Here is a 23,549-nt window from a genome sequence, read left to right as displayed (position 1 = left end):
TGGCAGCAGAGAGGTACCGGTGCACAGGTGAGGCTGCGGCCATAGGAGAGAGAATGGCTCCTTGGCCTGAGGACAGCCCTGGATAGACCTTCCTGAAGGACACCTCTGAGCTCGTCCCCCGTCCCCTCTGGGTCCAGATGTGGGCTCTGCCTTACCAGTGCTGGCCCGTCTGTGTGAGCCGGGCAGCGGGCCAGGCTCTCAGGAAGAAGAGGCATGAAGGCAGCTTCTCTTCTGCGCTTGGGTCTGCAGACGTGTGCTGGAGAGGACCTTCTCGGGGCGAGAGCGTATAGGCGCCATGGACTTCACAGGTGTGAGGACGGGAAGATGGCCTCCTCAGATGTGTGTTGTACTGGCCACCCCTCGGGAGCAGAGACATTTAAAAATAAAAAATTCAAAGACACCAATGAACCCATCACCAGATACTCTGGTATGGAACACCAGGCAGGAGCAGATTTCAGAGAGGGAGATATGAATCTCTGGCTTTTGTGTTGAGAGCTCTTAAAAATGATTCCTAGGAACCAAAATAGGTTCACTGGGGAAAAAAAAAAAAAAGAATAATCCCAATGGCACATTCTTTTTGCTGATAAGGTTTGCTAGAAAAGAAGCATTATGGCTTTTCCCCCTGGCCTCTGCTGACCTCACAGAGGGAGCTTGTGGAGTTGGAGGGGAGGGTGAATTAAGCTGGTGTGTTTATTCCCTGGGGCTCCCACAACAAAGTACTATAGACCAAGTGGCCTAAAACACAGAAGGTTATTCTCTCAGTTGAGGAGACTGAAAGTCTGAAGTCAGGGTGTCTGTGGGGTTGGTTCCTTCTGAAGGTCCTGAGCGGGAGGGTCGTGGTGGCTGTGGCCATCCTTGCGGGGTTGGTTCCTTCTGAAGGTCTGAGCGGGAGGGTCGTGGTGGCTGTGGCCATCCTTGCGGGGTTGGTTCCTTCTGAAGGTCTGAGCGGGAGGGTCGTGGTGGCTGTGGCCATCCTTGCGGGGTTGGTTCCTTCTGAAGGTCTGAGCGGGAGGGTCGTGGTGGCTGTGGCCATCCTTGCCTTGCAGCTGACCTCACTCAGAGTCTCTGTCTTCACACAGCCCTCTCCGTGTGTGTCTTTGGTCCCCATTTTCCTCCTCTTGAAGATACCAGTTGATGGATGAGGGTCTATCTGAATCCAATATGACTTCACATTAACTTGATTCCCTTGTGGCTCAGCTGGTAGAGAAGCCGCCTACAATGCAGGAGACCTGGGTTCGATCCCTGGTTTGGGAAGATCCCCGGGAGAAGGGAAAGGCTACCCACTCCAGTATTCTGGTCTGAGAATTCCATGGGGTCGCAGAGTAGGACATGACTGAGCGACTTTCACTTTCACTCTCATTGACTTGATTCCATCTCCAAAGACATTCTCTCCAAACATGGTCAAGTTCACAGGGACCAGGGGTTAAGACTTGAACAGATCTGGGGGTGGGCGTGCACAGTCAACCCACAGTAACAACAGCTGGTGAATGGCCTTCCTTACAGCCAGCCTCCTCTCTGAGCCCATCTCCTGTAATGCCTGCGTCCCTCACTTTTGTCTTTAGCATCATAGAGTTTTAGGGCCAGAGGGATGGTCTCTTCTACTTTGTCTGCCTGACAAGCTGCTCTCCCCCACTGACTTGGGGCTCCTCGAGTCATAGAGGTGCCCCATGGCAGGGCCACGATCCTGTGTTTTTTTTCCTGGAAACATCTTCCTGTGTCTTTTGTTGAATTCCTGTTTCAGATAATGGTTTTTTGTTCTTAATGTGCCTTAATGTTATTTCCCCAAGAAGACTGTAAAGACTAATCTTATCACAGTTCTGCTTACCTGTCCATGGTCTACTGTGAAGCTGCTGCTGCTGCTAAGTCGCTTCAGTCGTGTCCGACTCTGTGCGACCGCATAGACGGCAGCCCACCAGGCTCCCCCGTCCCTGGGATTCTCCAGGCAAGAACACTGGAGTGGGTTGCCATTTCCTTCTCCAATGCATGAAAGTGAAAAGTGAAAGTGAAGTCACTCAGTCAGGTGCGACTCTTAGCGACCCCATGGACTGCAGCCTACCAGGCTCCTCCGTCCATGGGATTTTCCAGGCAAGAGTACTGGAGTGGGGTGCCATTGGGTATTAATAAGCACTTGTTGGAGTGGGCACCCGAGGGTCAGGTGGCTGGCCTATGTCACGTGTTTCATCACCTTCTCACAGACCTACAGAATCCTGGCATCCCACTCTCCCCAGCCCTGCCTCAGAAGCCTTCAGGGCAGGGTCCTGGCCACTCTCACTGAGCGTAACCCACCCTGGGAGCAGGTCTGGTTTCCGGTGAGGCTCTATCCAGGAGTTGAACCAGCTGATCAGAACCCAGTGGTTCTCCTTTTCTCACCTCTGGTTTCTCAGTTTGGGCTCTGTCTTGAGCTTGGCTCCATCATGCCTGTCTCCTTCAGATCTTAGGATGACTGCTCCCAGCTGCCCAGTCTCCCAGCTTCCTCTTGTCCTCCAAGAGGGAGAGTGTCCCAGCATTCCCAACAAAAGTGCTGAGCCTACCTCTGATTGGATGGACTCTGGTCACATGTCCTCTCCTGAGACAGCAGCCCCAGGAGGTGGAAAATGCTGATTGGTCTAATCAAAGTCATGTGATCCCAGTGGGGCTAAGTGGAGCCTGTGTCCTGAGACCAGGTGATGCCCCAGCCAGAAGTCAGGCCTGGTGGGAGGACGGAGCACAGAGGGATGGATGCGGGGAGGGCACACGGGATGAAATCTTGCTTGTCACCCCCGTTGCAGCATCAGTCTCCCTTCTCTAACCAGAAGAAGTGTGTTTTCCTTCCAGGAATACATTGATGCCCACCCGGAGACCATTGTCCTGGACCCTCTTCCTGCCATCAGGACCCTGCTTGACCGGTCCAAGTCCTATGAGCTCATCCGGAAGATCGAGGCCTACATGAAAGGTACGGACTCCAGTGGCTCGGCCCCGATGGCAGTCGGCCCACCTCGTGGACATAAGGCGGTCCTTGCTTGGGTGAGAGATGGGGTCTGGTCGTTTTAAGCACTTTGACACAGGAAGCAGTTGTACATTCTGGGGAGGGCCTTTCTTACTCCCTCCGTGACTGGCAGAGTTAGGTAATGAAAGCCCCAGGGTGCTTTTTGGGGGAGTAGCTCCAGCCACATCAAGACAGATTTGTTTTGTTGTCTTAAACCCATGCATGTGATGAAATATCCAGATAACACAGTGGTTAGAGAGCAGAAGTGTGTGAACAGCTCAGCGGCAGGCAGGCAAGGGGAGTTATGTAACTGGGCAAAAGAGACAAACAGAGAAATTAGAGGCCTTTAATCAAACGCGTGGAGATATGTCATGTGGTGGCTGGACCTCACAGGGATACGTGTTATTCTTGCAGGCCGGCACCTCCCACTTAGCCGCGGGAGTGTCTCCTGCCAGCTGCCGGCTCCTGCCCCAGAGGACTCACGCTCCCCGCGTTCCCGGGCAGGGCAGCACCAGAGATGTCAGACCGCCTTCCCAAGGTGTCTGTTTATGTGAGAAGGGCGTTTCAGAAAGATTCACGCTCAGTAAGCTCTTAATTCTCCGCCTGTCTACACAGTCCCTGCATAGAGTTCTTAAAAAAAATTTTTTTTTGTTTTAAGTGCTTTTCCTGGGCCCTGGGGCTGGGTGAGGGTTCATCTCTGAGGAGGGACAGGCAGCCCCCGTTCCTGCTATCTCGGTCCCGTGTGTGTGGCCTCGGGGGCTGCCTTGAACCCTGACCAGGGTGGTGACTTGGGCCCAAGTGTGTGTTCACGTGATGCTGGGTGCCTTGGCTTGCAGGACCAGCATGGCAGAGAGGAGCAGCGTTTTTGGGTATGTCCTGCGTGCCCAGCACTGGGCTTAGCCTTCCTCTTACCTTCTCCCTGCTGGTGCTCATCAGGGTGGGCCAGGTCATCCTCCTTGTGTGGCAGAGAAGGTCCTGAAAGGTTCGCTGATGTACCAGCATCACACAGCCTGGAAACCGCCCAGTCAGAATCTAGCCAGGCCTCTCCCCCTCAGGCTCCCCGACTCCTAACACCTAAGCTTGACTTCCATGTCTGTAGTCAGAGGGCCCTGGATCTAGTAAGCCCCTGGCATGGGTACAGTCGTGGACCCTGGCCAGGGGAATCAATGCCTGCTTGGTTCTCTGCTCTGCGCAAGAGCTGGGTGCTGGACCTGGCCATCCTGGAAGAGGTCTTAAGGCCCCTTGCTCTGGGTGGTTGGCCTTTGCCAGGAAGCACAGGGCATGGGCACGAGCTTGGGCAAACTCCGGGAGACGGTGAGGGACAGGGCGACCTGGCGTTGCTGCAGTCCATGGGGTCGTGAAGAGTCGGGCATGGCTGGGCAACTGAATAACAACATAGAGGACGTGGCTTCCTAGACGGCCCAAAGCAGGCAGGCTTCTTCAGCATGCTAGCGTCCTTCCATCCTTGGGTCTGGAGTGATCAGTGACCGTGTCAATTTCTGTTCTCTTTGCACTCCTTCCCTGGATCCAACCAGTACTCCTAGAGGAGAAGGAAGATCCGTAGTGATGTTTTGGCCAAACAGTGCTTCTAGAAAGGAAATCTGCCTCTTCCTAGGAAGAGTGTGTGTCGGATGCCAACTATTTGTGAAGGGACAGGAGATGACCGTAGAAGATGAGAAGGCCCAGTTAATGGGCAGAGTTGCAGGTCAGCAGAGGCAACACGTCCATGAGAAGAGTGATGCTTTCTGATGGGATTAGGGAGGCTACCGCTGAGAGGGCTTTTTTAGAGCAAAATGCCCAGACTTTGAGGGGGGGGACAGACTAAGATTGGTTACAAATCTTGCTGCCTTGTGGTCTTGGCCAAGTCTCTTGCTCTGACCTTGCCTGTTTTCTGTAAGATGGATAAAAAGTGGTTTATCCACAGGGCCCAGGGTCAGGGTACCTGGGATGATGTCTGCAGTGCTCTTAGCTTGGGCCTTAGCCCATGGGGTCACCCAGCAGTGGGGTCCCCTCTTCCTGCTCCTGTTACACTGGAAAGGGCTGAGCTGACTGGATTGGCTCTTAAGAGTCTGTCTTTGTTTTTATGAGCAGAGAAATAGGGCTGGGGGTCAAAGGTGAGCCCAGATCTAGTGTGTGAGCACGTGAGTTTGGGGGTGAGACTGCAGGGTGCACAGGAAGCAGGACTAACTCTCGGGAGGGCAAGTATTGAGGGGGTGAAAGCCTGGGCCTCCCAGACAGGGCAGAGGTGGGAGTGAAGCAGGGAGGGAGATGAAGTGGGGGTATTTGTGTCAACTTATGGACCACCGGTCAGGGGTGGGGGGACTCAGAACACCTCGGGCAGTGGGGGACCCCATTCATGAGCAGCCTTTGAAGGTATGTGAGCTAGTAAGTGAGACGAGGATGCATGTTAGACAGGCAGTGCAGACACGGCCTAGGGATGGATCTTGATGGCCATCACCTGTATCCTGTTGCAGAGGGTGACCCCCACAGGTGTAAGGGGCGGGTGACTGGCCCCCAGTGGGGACACAGGACAGACCCCACTCAGCTCAAACACAAGAGAGGTCAGCGCGGGGGTGTCCCACTAGAGGGCCCAGTGAGAACTTGTTGACCCAAGTCTCAAGACTGGCTTGGTCCTGGGCCAGCAGGAATTGTGTGGGTAGGCCGTGACCGCTGCGCCCGGGGTTTTCCTTATCGTGTGCACGGAGCCGGGCTGGTGTTCTTCCAGGAGGGCAGGCAGTGGCTGGGGCTTCCTGGAGCCTTTTCCTGCCCACCCGGGGCGGTTCACTGCTGGCTCCCACATCCCGTCCTCCAAGGCGAGGCTGCGTCTGTGAGATGCAGAGCACCTTCTCTGGGAAGTGCGTCCCCAGCCGCCCCCACCCGCTCCCGCTACTCCTGGAAGCCCTGCAGTAAAGGGCCGTAATTACCCTCTAAGTTCCTCAATTGTAGCCGTCCAAATGACACCGCTTTTGTGTTGGGAGAAGGGGCTTGGCAGAGACTTCTGGGAGTTGTCACCACCCCCCTGTGCCAAGGTGGCTTTCCCTGTCCTCAGAGATCCCGGATGGCTGCACAGAAGACAGGGCGGTATGGAGGAGGCGCTGCAGGGAGGGACCAAGGCCCCCTGCTTTGCAGTGGGGGTGGCCCGGTGGGCTGTGACACGTGGGGAGGGTCCCCTGGGGAGAGCAGGCAGAGCCCTTGGACTGAGGCGGCCATCCATCTCCATGCAGAGCATGAGCTGCGGGGAGCTCCCAGCCTCACCTGTCTGAGGACCTCGGCGTGGTCAGCACCATCTCAGTTCCATGCTCCCAGAGTTCATCGTTTCTAATTCAGAGCTTGCTGGGGGAGGCCGGCTCCTTCCTGCCTCAGACCTGTGTTCCAAACCACAGACATTTGGTGTCACAGTAGAGACCTGGGGGAGGGTGGATTAAATGAGACGGGCTTCATTTCTCTCTCACAAAAGCCGAAGTTTCCCCAGCTCCTTGTTCTTCTGGTGTGGCCCCTCCTGGTCCAGGGTGGTGCTGAAACTCCACCAGCCACACCCACAATCTAGACGTTAGGATAGAGAAGGACTGAGAAAGAGGAAGCAAAGGGAAACAGCTCTGGGTATCTTTTAAGGAAAAGTTCCAGAAGCTATGGTGATGCTCTGTTCACATCTCAGTGGCCAAAACTGAGTTACCTACTGAGTTGCGAAGGAACTGGGGACTGTGGTCTTTATTCTGGGCAACCATGTGCCCAGCTAACATATAGCATGAGGTCGGTAGGCTTACAGAGGGACCCACCCCAGGGTTCTTAGGCCACAGGTTTCCCACATGGATAATGCCTTCTGGGCGGGGCTGCACCCACACCCTTTACCAGAGGCACAGATGGCCTTGAACTTGGATCCAGTTCAAGCCAAGGACAGGAGCTTCCTGGAGGTTGAACATTGCCTGCTGCAGGCCTGAGGGGAGATGGGGAGGCTGCATCACCAGCCAAGATTGCTAGACATGCATCTGCAGGCCTCGTCTCTCACAGGCACCTGCTTTGCTGCCCAGGGCTGGGGTTTTGAGGCAGAAGTCCAGAGCCCAAGGCCTGGCCCTGCAGCCCCAGGCCACACAATCCCAGGCGAGGCTCTTGCCGGCTCCTAAACTGGCTGGAGCAATGGCTGAGAAAGCTGGGCTGTGACTGGATGATGTGGGTGTGTGTCCTTGGCCCTGGGGTCAGCAGGTGGTAGAGGGTCTCAGATCACCTAGTGGAGGGCGCAGAGGCCCTTCCGAGACAGCTGTGGGCTCAAGGCAGCTCCCCCGGCAGCTCTCCCACACGCATACTCTGGGGGGTAACAGTTGGCCATCTGATGCTGGGCCTCCCCAGGAAAGGGGGGTGCCCTCTGCAGATCGAGTGTCTCTGCCTGTGGGTTTTGTGGGAATTTAATCAGGACTCATCTTGGAGGCCAGTTGGGGGCTGGGTTAAATTGGAATAATCTAGACACCAAGCAAAGAGAAAATAACTTGCCGAAGAGCCTGGGAAAAATGATCCCCACAGAGCAGCTGCCTCGGGTGGGTGTGTGTGGTCGAGCCGGGGGCTCTCACTCAGGGGTGGGGGCTGGCTGTCTGCCCTTGGGGAGCTGCACAGGGCTGTTGGTGGGAGAGGAGACAGCGAGAGAGGCCTTGGAGTCAAGGCCCAGGCCCCGGGTCTGCCTGCAACCCCTGTGTTGTGCGGCTTGCAGGTCCCTGTTCCTCTGGGGCCGCTTTGTCAGTGCTCGGGTAGCTGACCCTGGCAGCACCGGCTGCGTGCCAGGCACTGTATTAGTTAATTTAATCCTCACGATGACCCCTGTGAGAAAGGCACTACGGTTACCCCCCAGAGCGGTGAGGTTACTAGTGTCCCTTGAGTCTAATTGGCTAAGGACACAGAGCTGCTGCATGCAGAGCTGGAATCTGAACCCACACCCTCGGGGTATCATCTTGGCCAGTGGTTCCTGAATCCAGCTCCTGGCCCCTGCGTGGACCGCCTCTCTTCACCTGCACTTGTGCCGAGGACGCGCTGGATGAGCTCGGGGCTCTGGCCCTGCTCCCAGGCACCCCCTGGTGTCCAGGCAATGGCATTGTCCAGACAGGGTCCCTGCTTCGGTCATGGAGTCTCTGCCTCATACAGTTTATTGAGGAAACGAAAGTCCTGTCCTTTTTGAGGTTAGTGACACATGGTAGTGGAGAAGAACAGGGTTTGGCACTGACAAGCCTGGGCTCAAATCTCAGCCCTGCCCGTGTGGCCTGGGCAGTCACTGGGCCTCTCTGAGTCGTCTGCTCATCTGTCATGAGGGGGTTGGTTGCCTTCCCTTCAAGTCGGGGTTGGCGGGGGCCGTGGGGAAGGCCTGGCCCTCCCTGCCCGCTGCAGGGGGCCCAGCCCGGAGCTGGAGCCCAGGTGCTCTCAGCTCCTCTCCTTGGTCCCACAGCGCGCCCGGGGCCTGGCTGGGAGGCACGTGGTAGAGCTGGTGGTTAGTAGGAGGGCCTGGAGTCTTGGAGGACGAAGAGGAGAGCGGTGCAGCCCTGAACACCGTTGCTCCCGAGTCAGGGTCAGCTTCCAGCCCTGCTCTTGTGCAGGAGGCTGGAGTTTGGATGAACCCACCAGGAAAATGCTTCACACAACACCTTGCGAGTGGGCTTGTGAGGAGCTGACCCCTGAGACAGCTACCTGCCCTGCCCCCCAGGTGTCGGCCTGCCCACCCCGCAAGACTGGGGTCTGGTGCGAGGGAACCTCTAGCTCAGTCCAGGGCTCTTTCTGGGGGAGCCACACCTCCAGTGTTTAGCCCTTTCCACCTCATGGGTTATGGGTCCCCCTCCTTGTTTTTGTTGTGCTTCTGAGAAGAGGCCTGCCCCACCCAGCACACCCCACGAATTGCTGGACTGGAAGGCCGCTCTCCCCGAGGCCTGCACAGTAACTGGTCCTGAGTCCCCTCTGTCAGCAGACAGGTCCCTGATTGTCGGTGATTCTCACACCTGTTGATCCCCCTCCTTTCTTCCCAGAGGCCGCCCATCTTAAGTATGGAATCAATCCTTCCAGGCCCTTCTCATACATGTGCAAATACATGTGTGCTTAAAAAAAAAAGAAACAGCATCTATTACTTGTGTTCTCATATAACTTGCTTTTTCTCCAAGAATATATGTCTTGGCTTCTTTTCATGTCAGCCCTCAAAGATGAAGAGGAGTAGGTCTGATCTGCCCTTTTTGATGGCAACATCATATTTCAGCACGTGAATGGGGAAAAAAAAAAGCGTAGTTTATTCAATTATATTGACCTCAATGAGTCATTCCAGTTTGATTTGGATTTTTTCTTCTCACCGACTGAGCTGCAGTCAACACAGGTCTCTGCAGAGTTCTGTAAAATTAATCCCTAGAAGTGGAATTTCCCAAAGACTATGGTAAACATCTCTCACCTTGTGGATATTGCTGGATTGTTCTCCAAAATGTTTGAACAAATTTTTCGCCCCATTGTACACAGCTGCTGGAGAAATGATAACTGTCTGACTTTCATTTACATTTTTTCTGTTATTGACAAGATTGCACATTTCTTCATGTGTCTGTTCACCCTTTGCGTTTCTTCTGAGTATGAATCTTTTCATGTTGCCCATTTTTCTCTTGGGTTGGTGGTCTTTTTCTTATTCATCGGTTAGAGCCACTTTTGGGATTAAGGATATTGTCTCATTTTTTCTTGAAGATTTTTTAATGTGGACCATATATAAAGTCTTTATTGAATTTGTTACATGTTGCTTCTGTGTTATTTTATGGTTTTTCGGCCAGGAGGTATGTGAGATCTTAACTCCCCAACTAAGGATCGAACCCGCACCTCCTGCATTGGAAGGCAAAGCCTTAACTAGTGGACCACTGGGGAAGTCCCATGAGTCATTGTTTTAAAATATGGACTGTTTCGTTGCTGGCAGCTTCATCTTTGCACTGGGCCAAGCTAACATTTTCTATTCTGCTTTTAGAATGTGTATGGCCAGAGAGAGCACTTCAAATATTTTTCAAAACGTTTTGAAAATGAAAAAGGCTGCTGCATTTTGGGAGTCAGAGCTGAGTGGGGCAGCAAGCCTTTGGGTCCGGAAGGGGCCATAAATCAGTGCAAACAGCTGCCACAGAGTTAATCCGCGTTTCCAGCAGCCGTTTCTATAAGCTGGAACGGGACTCAGGAATGTCCCTGTCTCTGCCAGCCCGTGTCTGCCTTCCTCGATCCTGGCCTCGAGCATGCCCAGCACAAGTAGCACTGTGTCCCCTCAGGATGAAACAGGTCATTAGCTGAGTCAGACGGGAAGGAGACTGCTTGTCCAGCTGACCAGGACCATGTCAGACAGGGCCTGTCAGACCTGTGGCCTTTGTTCCCCTCTGTCTGTACCCAGAAGCCACCCCCTCCAATAATTTCAAGCTGGTTGCCCACAGCAAGCCTGTAGCTGGTGAACCAAGGATCAGGCTGCTAGCAGGGAGGTGGCAGCTGCAGCTGGGCCTAAGGAGGCCCTTCAGAAGCCTCCCAGGAGCAGGGTAGGGACTGTAGCCACTGCTGAAATGCCCCCACCCTACCACCTAGTGTCTCCAAATAGCACAGTGAGGGTCCCTCTTTGAAAACTCTTAGTGACCAAGCCTATGAGTTTCCTGTTGCTGCACGACTGGTTGCTACAAGCTGAGTGGCTTTCGGTAGCTTCACCCCCGCCTGCCCCCGGCCTGCCGCTTGTTATCTCACAGCTTGGTAGGTGAGAATTCTACCTGGCATGGTTGGTCTCTGGTCTCAGGAAGTCACAGGTGGGAATCAAGGTGTCAGCAGGGCTGTGTTCTCATCCAAACACCCTGTGGAGGAACCCGTGCCCGGGCTTGCGCTTCTTGGCGGTGAGCACCCAGCTCCTTGCGGCTGCAGGACTGAGGTGTGGTGTCCCTGCCAGCTGTCAGCAGGGGGCGCTCTCAGAGAATACAGGCCCCCACGTTCCTTCTCACGGTCCCCTCCACCTTCACGCAGCCTCGGCGTTTCCAGCTGTCCTGGTGCCTCAGGCAGCCCCAGGCGGGCCCCCCCGCACAGCAGTCCTGCTGGGCTGCCTCTCATCCCCTTGCCCCCTGCCCTGTGTAGGTGGCAGGGAGACAGTGTGAGCCTGTCTACACCTGGGACGTGCCGCTTCTCTCTGCCTCCCCTCAGAGGGCTCTGGGCAGGGGCACCGTCGGAGCTGGTTCCGGGCCCTGAGGCCCTCGGGTCACTGCCTGGTCTGCGTGACCAGGTGCCCGAGTGGACGGAGCCTGGGCCCTTCCTCACATGCACTGTCCTCACGTGACCTTCCGAGGTGTCAGGCCCTTCTTCTCCTCAGACAAGCCGGGTGAACTGGACAGTGAGCAGTGCCCAGTTGTGCCTGGGGAAGGCTCACCCCAGGCTGCCTCGGGACCCAGCTCTCTTGCAGGGCTGCCCGTGAGCCTCGCTCACCCTCCCGCTCTGTCTGAGCCCCTCGGGGCCCGAGCAGTGGACAGGGCCTCCCTCCTCCCTTTTCCCAGAGGGGGTACCGCAAGCGGCACCTGAGACAGCCCTCGCTCCAGAGGGGCCCTCGACCCCATGGTGGCTTCAGAGGGATGCCCAGGCTGGACCTCAGTGCCCAAGGAGGAGGGGACCCAATGCCGACTCACGGCAGTCAAGTGTTACGTAGCGCTTCTCCCTGCACAGCCGCTCACGGTGACTCAGCTGGTCCTCACATCTTCATCAGCAGCCTGGGGAGTAGGTACCGATGTTATTCACCCCCCTCCCACCCCGTTCTTGGAGATATGGAAACAGAGGCGCAAAGAGGCGGCTAGCCCAGGGAGAGAGAGTAGGGCCAGGGTCGGGACCCAGGCACCCTGCCCACCACTGTGTATAACCGTGACCTGCGAGAGGCTCTATGGACAAGGGTAGGCCTCTCCTGGAATCCAGCCCAAAGCCCTGGCAGATTTCCATGTGGTTCCCATGAGTCAAGCTCCCCAGTCCCCATATCCCCAGGGCACGCAGCTGGAACTTTACTGTCTTAAAACGTATTATTTCAGTCTCATCTCACCTGGGGCTATGGATGGGTCTGAAGAGGCGTGATGATGTCACCATCGTCCAGGTATTTCCAGCCTTTTGAAGCCTGACACAAATCCCCACTCAAATCCAGGCCCCTGTGCCTCCAGGGGCCCTTGGGCTACAGGCAGAGCTGAGTCACCTTCGGTAAAGGGAATGCAGAGTGAACTGGAAGTAGGTGCTAGGGGATAGACGTGCTGTGTCAGAGCAGGGAATGGTTCCTGAGTGTAAGAGTTGACTCATTGGAAAAGACTCTGATGCTGGGAGGGATTGAGGGCAGGAGGAGAAGGGGACGAGAGAGGATGAGATGGCTGGATGGCATCACTGACTTGATGGACGTGAGTCTGAGTGAACTCCGGGAGTTGGTGATGGACAGGGAGGCCTGGCGTGCTGCGATTCATGGGGTTGCAAAGAGTCGGACACGACTGAGCGACTGAACTGAACTGAACTGAGGAGGGTCTTGGGGGTCATGCCAGGAAGCAGGCCTCCTGAAGAGAGCAAGGTGAGGATGGAGCCCCGCCTGGGGGAGGCATGTGGGGTGCAGTGACTGGACACTGAAGCCCTTCCTGGCCAGGCCAGTGGATAGGACATTATAAGTGGACAGCGGGAGCAGGAGAATCAAGGTCAGGACAGGCAGTGCCCTCTTGATGCCCAGGCCTGGCTCCACATCAGAGAGACCAGTTCTCACATCTATCTCCTCTCGTCCGTGGGCCTGTCATCCCTGCCCTTCCTGACTGCCTCCTCCTGGCTCGGGCCTGCGGTGCTTTCCCAGCCCTCACCTGACTGTCCTGAATTACTGGGCGGCTGCCATCGCCGTAGGCCAAAAAAACCATCCAGATGTTTTCAGAGCTGCTGTCAGGCTGAAACTTGGTTCTCCCAGAGTGTACAGAGAGCGTCTTATGCCATGTAGGATTCGAGAGCACGGGGCTCCTGCCCTCTAACAGTATAACGGCAGGCTGAAGGTGACTTTGGACAATCTGGCACTGGATGAGTCATGAAGACTGGAGTCTGCAGGTTGGCAGGCCAGGCCCAGCCCGCAAGTCCCGTGGCCATGGTCACCAGGGCTGTGCCAGGCCGACAGTGCCACATGGCGGCCAGTTGAGGAGTTGCAGGCCACTGCCACCTTTCTTACCCTGTGCCAGTCAGTTGTGCTCCTCCGTGCTCCCCTTCTCCTTTCGTTTCCAGGCTCAGCTCACTTTTATTCCATCTTCAGTTCATCTCACACATGTGTACTTGTCAGAGAGTTTTTTCTGAGGGCTGCCTCCTCTGAGTAGCACTGGGCTAGAGGTCAGGCCAGGTCCCAAGGAATATACCATCTGGTTGCAGAGTCAGAACCCAAACATGTGGGCATTTAGTAGGGTACCAGAGATGAGCAACTGAACAAGGTAGCAATGCAGGAGAGAGATGATGGTGGAACAGGCAGGACTGTGGGTAGAAGATGCTGGGGGTATCTGTTGGGAGGTGTCATTGTGATGAGACATCTTGTTCTCAAGGGGTTGGGCGATGCTGGCTGGGTAGGTTGTTGCCAACTGGTGGGGGAGAGAAGAGTCCCAGGGTTGTGCCGGGGGATGACAGGGAGACCCCTCTGCTTGGCGCCGGGGTTTGGCTGGGAGTGAACTTGGTTCTGCCTTCTGAGAGGAGGCGGGAAGTGTAATTTCCAGGGCTACTTCAACAGAGCACCACGGACTGGGCGGCTTAAATTAGAGAAGTTAATTTTCTCACAGTTCTGGAGGCTGGAGTCTAAGATCAAGGTGCTGGCAGGGCTGGTTTCCTCCAAGGCCTCTCTCCTTGACTTGTAGGTGCCTGTCTCCTCCCTTGTCTTCTCATAGTCTTCCATCCACGTCCTGTCTCCCCTTCTCAAGGACATTAGTCACCTGTATGACCTCGTTTTCATTTAATCACCTCTTGGCAGGTCCTGTCTGCAAATAAGAGGCATGTCCTGAGATCTGAGAGTCAGGCCTTCAGCATGTGAATTTAGGGGGACACAGTGCAGCCCATGGGCTTCCCAGGTGGCTCAGTGGGAAAGAATCCGCGTGCAACACAGGAAATGCAAGTTTGATCCCTGGGTCGGGAGGATCCCCCGGCAACCCACTCCAGTATTCTTGCCTGGAGAATCCCATGGACAGAGGAGCCTGGGGGGCTACAGTCAGACTCCTGGGGTTGCAAGGAGTCAGACAGACTGAAGTGACTGAGCATGCACACATGCAATGCAGCCTGTAACAGGAACAGGTTGCAGGGACCTGGAAAGGCTTCGAACCTTCACTCACATCTGACTTGGATGATTATTGAGCCGAGGGCTGCCTCAGTATATAGGTGGAAACTTTAAGAAGACAATCCAGGATCCAGCCACTGTGCGCAGTCCAGGCTTGGTGGCGGGCTCGGTAGTGAGGTGGGCAGAACACCAGGAATCCAGCAGTGTGTGGTTAGAGCAGCCACAGTGGGGAGAAGATGGTTCAGAGGTGAGAGTGTCAAGAAGGGGGTTCCTTGGTTAACAAACCCCAGCAGCTAGGAAGAAACCCCAGCGCTGGGCCACTGATTTTGTTCTGTCTGTCCCAGGGGATCATCCAACCTTGATCCTGGGATGGGTTGTGTTGGGCGATACAGCTGAGGCCGATATTGCTTCCCAGACCCTTGGGGTGGGACTGCTCCTCCCAGAGGAAACTGTGTTAAGGAACTATTTCATCATTTAAATCTGTTGTTGTTTAGTTACTAAGTCATGTCTGACTCTTGCAACCCTATGAACTGTAGCCCACCAGGCTCCTCTGTCCATGAGATTTCCTAGGCGAGAATACTGGAGTGGGTTGCCATTTTCTTCTCCAGGGGTTCTTCCCAACCCACGATCAAACCCACATCTTCTACATTGAAAGCATATTCTTTACCACTGAGTCACCAGTAGATACTATTGCTCTTGTTCTCTTTTCAGTGAGGAAGCTGAGGCAGAAGTAAAGTTACTTGGCTGGGATCGTGCAGCTGATACGAGTTGGAGCCAAGATTCAAACCCCAGGCACACAGGGGCCTGGTGAGCCCACTGGGGGGCGGGGGGAAGGGCTCCTACCAGGTGTGGGGAAGGTGATGCTTAGAGGAGGGAGGTGGCCTGACCCAAGGCTTGGAGGACAAGCCAGAGCTTCTCATGCCGAGAAGGGGCTAGAAGGTGCTTGCAGGGCTGAGGGCCCGGTGTGTGCAGAGGATCCAGGGCCTGTGAAATCAGTGTGTTAGGCTTAGTTGCCCCTCGGCATGTGGAATCTTCCCAGACCAGGGGTTGAACCTGTGTCCCCTGTACTGGCAGGCGGATTCTTAACAACTGGACCACCAGCAAAGTGCAGGAGCTGGCTTCTTTAGTGGGTAAAGATTCCACAGTGCTTTTTCCTCTTCCTTGCAACTTCAGGAAGTAGACAGGAGTGATTAATCATGACCGTCAGTCTACTACTGATCAGGAACCCAAAACCCGAAAGGTTGGGTCTTGCCCAGGCTCAGGGGAGAGCTGCTGGAACTTGCATGCAGGTCTCTGGGCTTTTGCTCCCTGGGTCATGCATGGGCCTTGCCCGGGGCTTCCCCCAGCAGCCTGGGTCTCTGTGCCTCGTTCCCTCTGCCACGGGGCCGGTAGGCCCCAGAGTGACCTGTGTTGGGGGTAGGACCACTCACTACGTCATCTGTCACCCTCCCTCATGAAAGTTCTGCCCAGGTTTCTGAAAACGGGGCTGCCCAGGGCTGGAAAAGCATGATCAAGACCCCTCATTGCTGGCTCCCCAGGAAACTCGCCCATGGTCCCTCTGAGGAGCAGCATGGGTCTGTGGCAAGAGACAGAAATGCTGATTCCAGGGGGCCCCGGACCCCCAGCTCCTGGGCACGTGACCGCAGAAAATGATTTGTCACAAGCCCCAAGCCTTATCATGCATGAGAGATGATCAGCCCTGTCTATGGTGGAGGAAAATTGGCACAAACATAAATGTCTGACCTGAGGGGAAACATTGACAGTTGGATGACCAGGAAATGCAGACTCACGGGAAAATACTGGTGGCAGGAGCGTTCAGTGGAAAACAATTAAAAAGGAAAGTCCAGTCACGGTTGTAGCAAAGCAGATAAACAAAGTGCTTCTGCAGGCGAAAGTCCTCTGGAGAAGCCAGTGGCCAGACTGAGCGGGGTCAGCTGTGAGGGCTGTGTGTTTTCAGATGGAACAGACTGGGGGCGGGGTGGGGCGGGGCGAGCCTCGGGGGAGCGGAGCGTGAGGGCCCGGCAGCGGCCAGAGGGCCGGATGCCGGCAGGCTGGCCCGGAATGTGGGTCAGCGGCGCCCAGGCACGTCAACCACGGACTCTGCATCCGACCAGATGTGGCTGAGATGCCCGAGGAGCCGGCCTTGTGCACAGGGCGCTGTTGAGGGTCAGTCCGTTCACTCAGCAAGCCCCTGCTGAGCGCCTACTGTGTGCCTGCAGTGTTCTAGGCGCTGGGCCCACAGGGGTGAAAAAATGCACCGGTCCCTGCCCTCATGGAACCAGCATTCTAGAGAGAGGGAAACAGAGCCCTTGAATGTAGTGACTGCTCTCCCGACACGTGCCAGGCGGGTCCTCCCTGCTGCCCAGGCCCACGCAGCCAGCTCCAGGCCCCACGGGCTCTTTCCCTGGCCTGTCTTCAGCTCCTCTTGTCTCAGCACAGCCCTCACTCGTGGGCGTCGTTCTCTAGGGTCCCACCCTTTGTGTCAGAGGATTCCAGCCTTTGTGTGTCCTCGGGGACCGTCCCTGCCCCCAGGCTTTGTTTCTCTCGAGGGTCATCTGGAAGAAATGAACTGAGGCAGAGTCCTGTCACAGCTGTCCCCAGGCCCTGCCCTGCCGGAGCCCTGCCAAAGCTTCCTTCACAGCCTGGTGCCAGCACCATGCTGGACACAGCCAGGAAGCCATGGAGGGGGAGTTTCTGTCATCCCCAGAAACTGGACGTGGGCCACTAGTTACGATTTAGAACCTGCCTGCTTTCCTGTCGGCCGCCCAGCTGGCCTCGCTCAGCGTAGTAAGAGAAATCACCACTGCTGTTATGTGCCAGGCCTCCCAACAACCCTCTAGGGAGGCCTTGTTCCCATTTTACAGATGAGAAGAGCGAGGCCCAGCACTGTTTGGTCATTCGCCAAAAGTTACAGCCAGTTTACCCCAGATTCAAAGCCAGGCTTCAGAGCTGCACCTTCAAAGTGCCATCTCCGCCTCCCCCGGTTGTCCTCTTGTGGCACCTGTTCATCATTGTCTTTGCTCCTCTTGCTGGTTCTGTAGCATCTGCCCCCAGTGGCCTGGGAGCGTGGCCACCTGGCACAATGGACAAGGTGAGGATGTGACTCGGACACCTGGGTTCTCATCCTGGGCCTGCCCATGACTTGTGCGTGACCTTGAACTCTTCTCTTTCCCTTTCTGGACATGATGGGATTTGCCATCTCCCAGGACCTCTGATTTCACACTCTCTGATGAGGGTGGTGGACAGGGAAGAGGGGGGTGTTTCAGGTTCCCAGGGGCTGCTGCTTCAGCTCTTAACAGAACACAACCCACCACCTAACTAAAAAAAGCTTCCTTTCCAACTCCCATCCAGAAATACGATGACAGATAAATAAGTAGCCTTTTTCAGGGAACCAGAAATAGCCTCCTGGGCTCCCAGTGCTGACTGATAGGAAGAGTCTTTATGCTATTTGGGGGAGAAGAGCTGCTGGCACTGTTGGGATTTTCCTGGGGAGTGGGGGGACAGCTGCAGGGACCGCTGCTGTCACCGACCCTCACATGGGATGGAGCCAACGTGTCCCGTGCCACCAAGATGCTGGCTCAACTGCTGCAGGGCTCGTCTCCTTCCTCAGCTCTCCCACTCAGGTGACCTCTGAGTCCACAGGCTAGACGGATGTCACCATCCTCCTCTCCAAGGCTGGGTCAGTGTGTGTGCCCAGGGGGCACCGTGTCCTCAAGCAGGGCCTTTGCAGCGGCCGTTCTGTCTGCCGGGAGTACGCGTGCCCCAGATATCTGGCCTGCCTGCTCATCTTCCCATGCCTGGGCTCCGCAAGGCACTTCCTGGGCACACCCCACCTCCACAGGCACCCCCTCGCGATCCCCAGGTCACCCTCCAGCCCCATTGGGCTGTCTGTTTTACTCCTCCATCTGGCTGTGGCCTGGTCCCTGCACCTGGAGCGTGGGCTCCATGAAGCAGCGTGGCTCATGTTCCTTTACTGCTGCATCTTGGGCTCCTAGGATGCAACACGTTTTTTTTTGTTGTTGTCGTTGGTGACTGGTGGTTGGAAACCAAAATAGGAACAGTTGTAGTTTCTAATTATTGCAATCTCACAGGCGTCGCGGGATGGTTTTAGCTACAAGCTGCCAGAAATTGGGTCAAGCTACAATCATCATGGTCTACGGTCCGTGAGTCTAGAGGTGGGACAAGCCCCGGGTGTGGAGCAGCCAGCAGCCCAGCGAGGGACACGGGTCCCTTCCAGCCTCTGCCCTGTGGGGCTCAGGACTGCCTTCCCTCAAGCCTGACCCGTCAGAGGGTGACCGAGCTTGAACCGTGGGGCTTTCAGGCAGTGGGACCTGGATGGTCTCCAGTCCTGGGCCCACCCTGGAGAGGGCGTGGGGTCAGCAGCTGGTCATGCCTGCTGCTCAGGGTGTGGTCAGCCAGCTTCAAGTTAGGATAAAGGAAGAAGAATGCGACACTGTGCATGGCCCCCTGTCCTGATGACTCAGTCCTTTGTCTTCTCTGCTGGGTCCTGCTACCACCTCTGACACCAGAGCCTGAGATTCCAGAAAGGTGGGGGTGTCTGGTCTAATGCTTGCTGTGGCCCGTTCATTAGGAATGTCTCCTCTCTGCATTTCATCTGGACCCCAAACATCTCTGGAGGAATGCTGCCCTCGTCCTCCTCTGATTCACCCGGGACTCAGCAGGGTCGATGGTGGGGGACAGGACTCTGCAGGTTTGCTGGAGAACTGAAGGAGACACTGTACCTAAAGCATTTCTTCAGCCCAGTTTCCTGCACAGGTCAAGTGTTTGCGCCTGATGGATCTCAGCTGCTGCCGCTGGGGTTTTTTCCTTTTTTTTTTCAATTGGTATAATTCACGTACCATAAAATCCACCTTTTTAAAGTGTAGATACAGTTCAGTAGTTTTGAATATATTCAGAAAGTTGTGCAACCATCACAACTATCTAATCCCAGAACATTTTCATCGCTCCAAAAAGAAATGGACCCGCCTGCAGTCACTCCCCATTCCACCTGCCCCCCAGGCCTTGGCAGCCGCCCGTCTCCTTTCTGTCTCAATGGAGCTGCCTGTTCGGGACATTTCAGATAAATGAAGTCATGTATTCTGTGGCTTTTCCAACTGGCTTCCTTCAACTCAGCATGATGTTTTCAAGGTTCATCTATGTTGCAGCATGCATGAGAACTTCATTCCTTTTTAGGTCTGAATAATATTCCATTGTGTGGCTATGTCGCCTCATGTCCACCAGCTCATCAGTGGATGGACACTTGGGTTGCCGCCACTTTCTGGCTGTTACGAATAACACTGCTGTGAATATTCCTGGACAGGCTTTTGTGTGGACGTGTGTTTCCGTCCTCTTGGAAACACCTAGGTGTGGACTGCTGTGGACCTAGTTCTGTGTGAAGAACCGCCAGAGCATTTCTCAGAGCAGCTGGACCATTTCACGTCCCCACCAGCCAGTGTCAGGACACTTTTTCCTGTCTGTCTTACTGGGTTGTAGCCAGCCTCACACGTGTGGTTTTAATCTTCATTTCTCTGATGCCTCATGATGTTGAGCATTCCTCCCTGTATTTACTGGCCATTTCTGTGTCTTTATTTTGAGAACTGTCCATTTTGGGCCCTTGGCCCATTTTTAACTTGGGTCACTGGTCTTTTTTATTGTTTGGTTGTTAATAGTTTTTCATGTATTTTGGATACTAGACTCTTGCCAGATACATGATTTGCAAATATTTTCCGCCATTCTTTGGGTTGTCTTTTCTTGATAATGTCCTTCGAAGCACAGAAGTTTTAAATTTTGACGTCAAATATGTCTATTTTTACTTTGGTTGCTTGTGGTTCTGGTGTCTAAGAAACCATGTCTAATCCAGGGTCATAAAGACCTACACCTGTGTGTTCTTCCAAGTGTTTTATAGTTTTAGCTGAAATGCTTTTGCTACATCTCTTGATAGGATTGTGTGAGTTTTGTCCTTTTATTCTGTTAATAGGAGCAGGCACTTTTCTGCTAGGGAGGCCGTGGTCAGTAGCCTGAACTTGGGATCCAGCTGCCCGGGGGTGAGCCCCCAACCGTACCCCTTACTCACTGTGTGACCCTGGACAGGGAACTTCACCCCTCTGTGCCTCATTTCCCGTATCTGTAAAATGGGGGTGACAGCACCTCCTTATGGGCTCTCATGAAGGTAAATGATTGTTTTGCAGACTACATGGAACAGTGTTTGGCACGTTAACAAGTGGGGTTTCTTGACTGTTGGCTGTTAGCCATGACATTAGGTGGAAAGCTTTGATGGCCTGGGGTGGGGAGGGCATTGAAGGCGAATCTATAATAAAAGCCTAGACAGTGTACTAAAAAGCAGAAGTCGGCAAAGACATCACTTTGCCGACAAAGGTCCGTATTGTCAAAGCTATGGTTTTTCCAGTAGTCATGTATGGATGTGAAATTTGGACCATAAAGGAGGCTGAGTGCTGAAGAATTGATGCTTTTGAACTGTGGTGCTGGAGAAGACTCTTGAGAGTCCTTTGGACAGTAAGGAGATCAAACTAGTCCATTCTAAAGGAAGTCAGCCCTGACTGTTCATTGGAAGGACTGATGCTGAAGCTCCAATACTTTGGCCACCTGATGCAACAAGCTGATTCATTGGAAAAGATCCTGATGCTGGGAAAGATTGAGGGCAAGAGGAGAAGGGGGCGAGAGAGGATGAGATGGTTAGATGGCATCCCTGACTCAATGGACATGAGTTTGAGCAAGCTCTGGGAGATGGTGATGGACAGGAAAGCCTGGCGTGCTGTAGTCCATGGGGTTGCAGAGTTATACATGACTTAGTGACTAAACAACAAGTGGTAAAAGATTCACCTGCTCCAAAAAGTCTGGAAGCTCTTAACAGGAGGCCGTCTGTTTGCCTCCAGGGATCTCTGAGCCTTCCCGTGGGAGGGCTGGGGCCAGGATGGGTCCCCTGCCAGACCAGGTGGGTGCTGCCTCAAGCCGACCTGCTGCCACATCCTTTAGTTTGTTTGGCCTGGAGTCTCACACCCCGTTAGGGCCTGGCTGGAGGGTATACAGCAGGGAGCCTTTGCAGAGATCACTGCCTCCCTCCCTGGCCTGCTAGCCCCTCACCAGTGTTTCCACCCTGGCTCTGACTCTGGGCAGGGGATGCAGAAACGGGGCCCCATTTAGATAATGGCTTAGAGCTGAGAGCCAGGACACCCCACCCTCTCCCTCCCTCGATGCTCTGATTTTCCTGGCTTCTCTCTTCCTGACCTGCCATGTGAGCCCGGCTCCTTGTCCTACCCTGGAGGTGACTGTCCAGTGACCTTGGGCAAGGACTGCCTCTGTTTCAGCCTTTGTCTGTGAGTGCTCCAAGCAGAGGGCCCGCCTAGCTGTCTGCCAGGGCTCCTCCCTCCCCTGGGTCCCCGAGAAACTCTGCCCACCCCAGAATCTGCCATCACTCTGCGCCTGTTTGGACTTTGGACTTTGCTGGTGGGGGGCAAGGAGGGAAATGAAAGCACTTTTAATATACCCTGTGTAATTCTTGGCACTTGCTTTTTATGAGATATGTGAAGCTGGATCTTACCTTGGTTTTAATGTTTTAATGTACTGACCTCCTGGCCAGCCAAGTAGCTAGAAGCTGTTGGAGACAAGCTGCTTTATTGTTTGCTTTTGGTTTGGTTTCCAAGTTTGTGGGTGTGTGTGTGGGGGGGTCACCCCCCATCCCACTAACGCTCAGCCTTTCCCGGCCCCTGTGCCCAGAAATACAGGGTGGTCTTACCTCCTGAGGAGCTGGTGCCCTGATTGGGGATGGAGGTAGACAAAGTAGTAATAACAAGCCAGTGGTGCAGTTTAGCAATCCACAGAGAGATTCAGAATGCACTTTATTTCCCCACGGATGGTTTTTCCTGCCTTCACTTGGTGCCTGGCTCTAGGATCGTCCTGACAAGCAGAGCACACCCAGCTTCCAGAGCTTTCCAGAAAACTGAACATGCCAGGAACCCACTGGGTGTGTGTGCAGAGAAGGTGGGCAGCCCCCTGAGCCTGAGGAGTTGCGAAAGCAGAGGCGGGGGATCTGGGTGGGGGCTGGGCGGGGCTGGAGTCTGGCAGCCAGCGGAGGTCGGGAGTGTGTGCTTGTCTGTGGCCCATCCATGTGACGGCGGTGGCAGAAGCCCCTCTGTTAGGCACGAGAGGCTCCAGGAGAGGGGTCCCTGTGTGACAGCGAGCCCCTCTTTAATCCCTCCCCCGCCTCAGCGTCTCCTCTGCCCCCACCCCCATAGGATTATTTGCAGACTTCAGACGTGATGTATGCAAAGCCTTCAGCAGTGCGGGCCTCAGGCTAAGAGCTGAAGGGCTGGCGTCATCCTCGGATGATCATTAAGCCAGTACCGCGTATGGAGGGGCGTCTTCACTGCCCCCGGAAAGTGTTCATAGTTGATGGAGTGCAAATTCGAGTCACAAAACAGCATCCTGTTGTCAAGCGCTGTGCGTGCGTGCTCACAAGCCCAAGTGCGGGCTGAAGAGGCGGGGTTGAGTCAGTCTGGTTTTCACTTTGCTTTGATCTTCAGGCTTTGCTGTTATCATGTGTCGGTCTCATCCTTACGGGAATGCTGTTGACAGTAGTTAATGACTGTGCCCTCGTTCCCGGGGCACGTGTGCGCGTGTGTGTCTGCACGCCCACGGGTGACTTCGGGGTGTGGGCTGCTGGATGGGGCGGGCAGCGGTGCTGAGGGGCCCCGTGGAGCAGGCAGTGCTGACGCGGGCTTCTCCTCTGTCCCCAGATGACAGGATCTGCTCGCCACCCTTCATGGAGCTCACGAGCCTGTGCGGGGATGACACCATGAGACTCCTGGAGGAGAATGGCCTGGCCTTCCCATTCAGTGAGCACCTGAACTCCTGGGGGTGAAGGGAGGCCTTGGCCGCCTGTGGAGGGCACGGCCCCGGTCCCTGGGTCCCTGGGTGGTAAGGGCCTGGCCTGGTGGTGACCATCTAGCGCCCCTGAGGGCAGACGCTGGCCCTGGTGGAGTCAGCCTGTCTCCTCAGCTCCCCACTAGCCCCCTCCCCACCCCAGGGGCTGCAGGAGGTTTTGAGAGTTTCTCTCTGTATCTGCCAGGCTGGGCTTTGTAGGTGAGTAACCTTGCTAACTCCTGTTTTTCTTTCCCCCACCCACAGTTTGCAAAACCAGAGTGGCTCATGGCACCAACTCTCACGAGGTGAGTGGAGGAGCTGACGACTTGATAGCCTCGTCCCTCTCCAGCCTCCTGGCTTCTCTGCCCCTGCCTTCCCCGCTCCACCCTGCTCCTTTTAGCTCACAGAGTCTCTCTGGGAGCCTGACAGCCCTGCTGCTGGATCCCACCGCACCTGCTGGAG

At 55.1% G+C, this 23,549-nt stretch overlaps 1 protein-coding gene across 2 annotated transcripts in view; it reads left to right on the top strand.

The window, feature by feature from the left end:
- ITPK1 (inositol-tetrakisphosphate 1-kinase) overlaps positions 1–23,549 on the top strand; it is a 157,620-nt gene that overhangs the window by 112,625 nt on the left and 21,446 nt on the right. For both annotated transcript variants that reach the window (XM_070775583.1, XM_070775582.1), the window contains exons 5-7: positions 2,815–2,932; positions 22,961–23,059; positions 23,352–23,392. In XM_070775583.1, coding sequence (XP_070631684.1) covers positions 2,815–2,932; positions 22,961–23,059; positions 23,352–23,392 — 258 coding nt within the window. The remainder of the gene's footprint in view (positions 1–2,814; positions 2,933–22,960; positions 23,060–23,351; positions 23,393–23,549) is intronic.

The sequence above is a fragment of the Bos indicus genome, chromosome 21, assembly GCF_029378745.1.
Source record: "Bos indicus isolate NIAB-ARS_2022 breed Sahiwal x Tharparkar chromosome 21, NIAB-ARS_B.indTharparkar_mat_pri_1.0, whole genome shotgun sequence".
In the NCBI taxonomy this organism is placed as follows: Eukaryota; Metazoa; Chordata; class Mammalia; order Artiodactyla; family Bovidae; genus Bos; species Bos indicus.
Note: the sequence above shows the minus strand (reverse complement) of the source record. Positions and strands in the feature narration are given on the sequence as shown.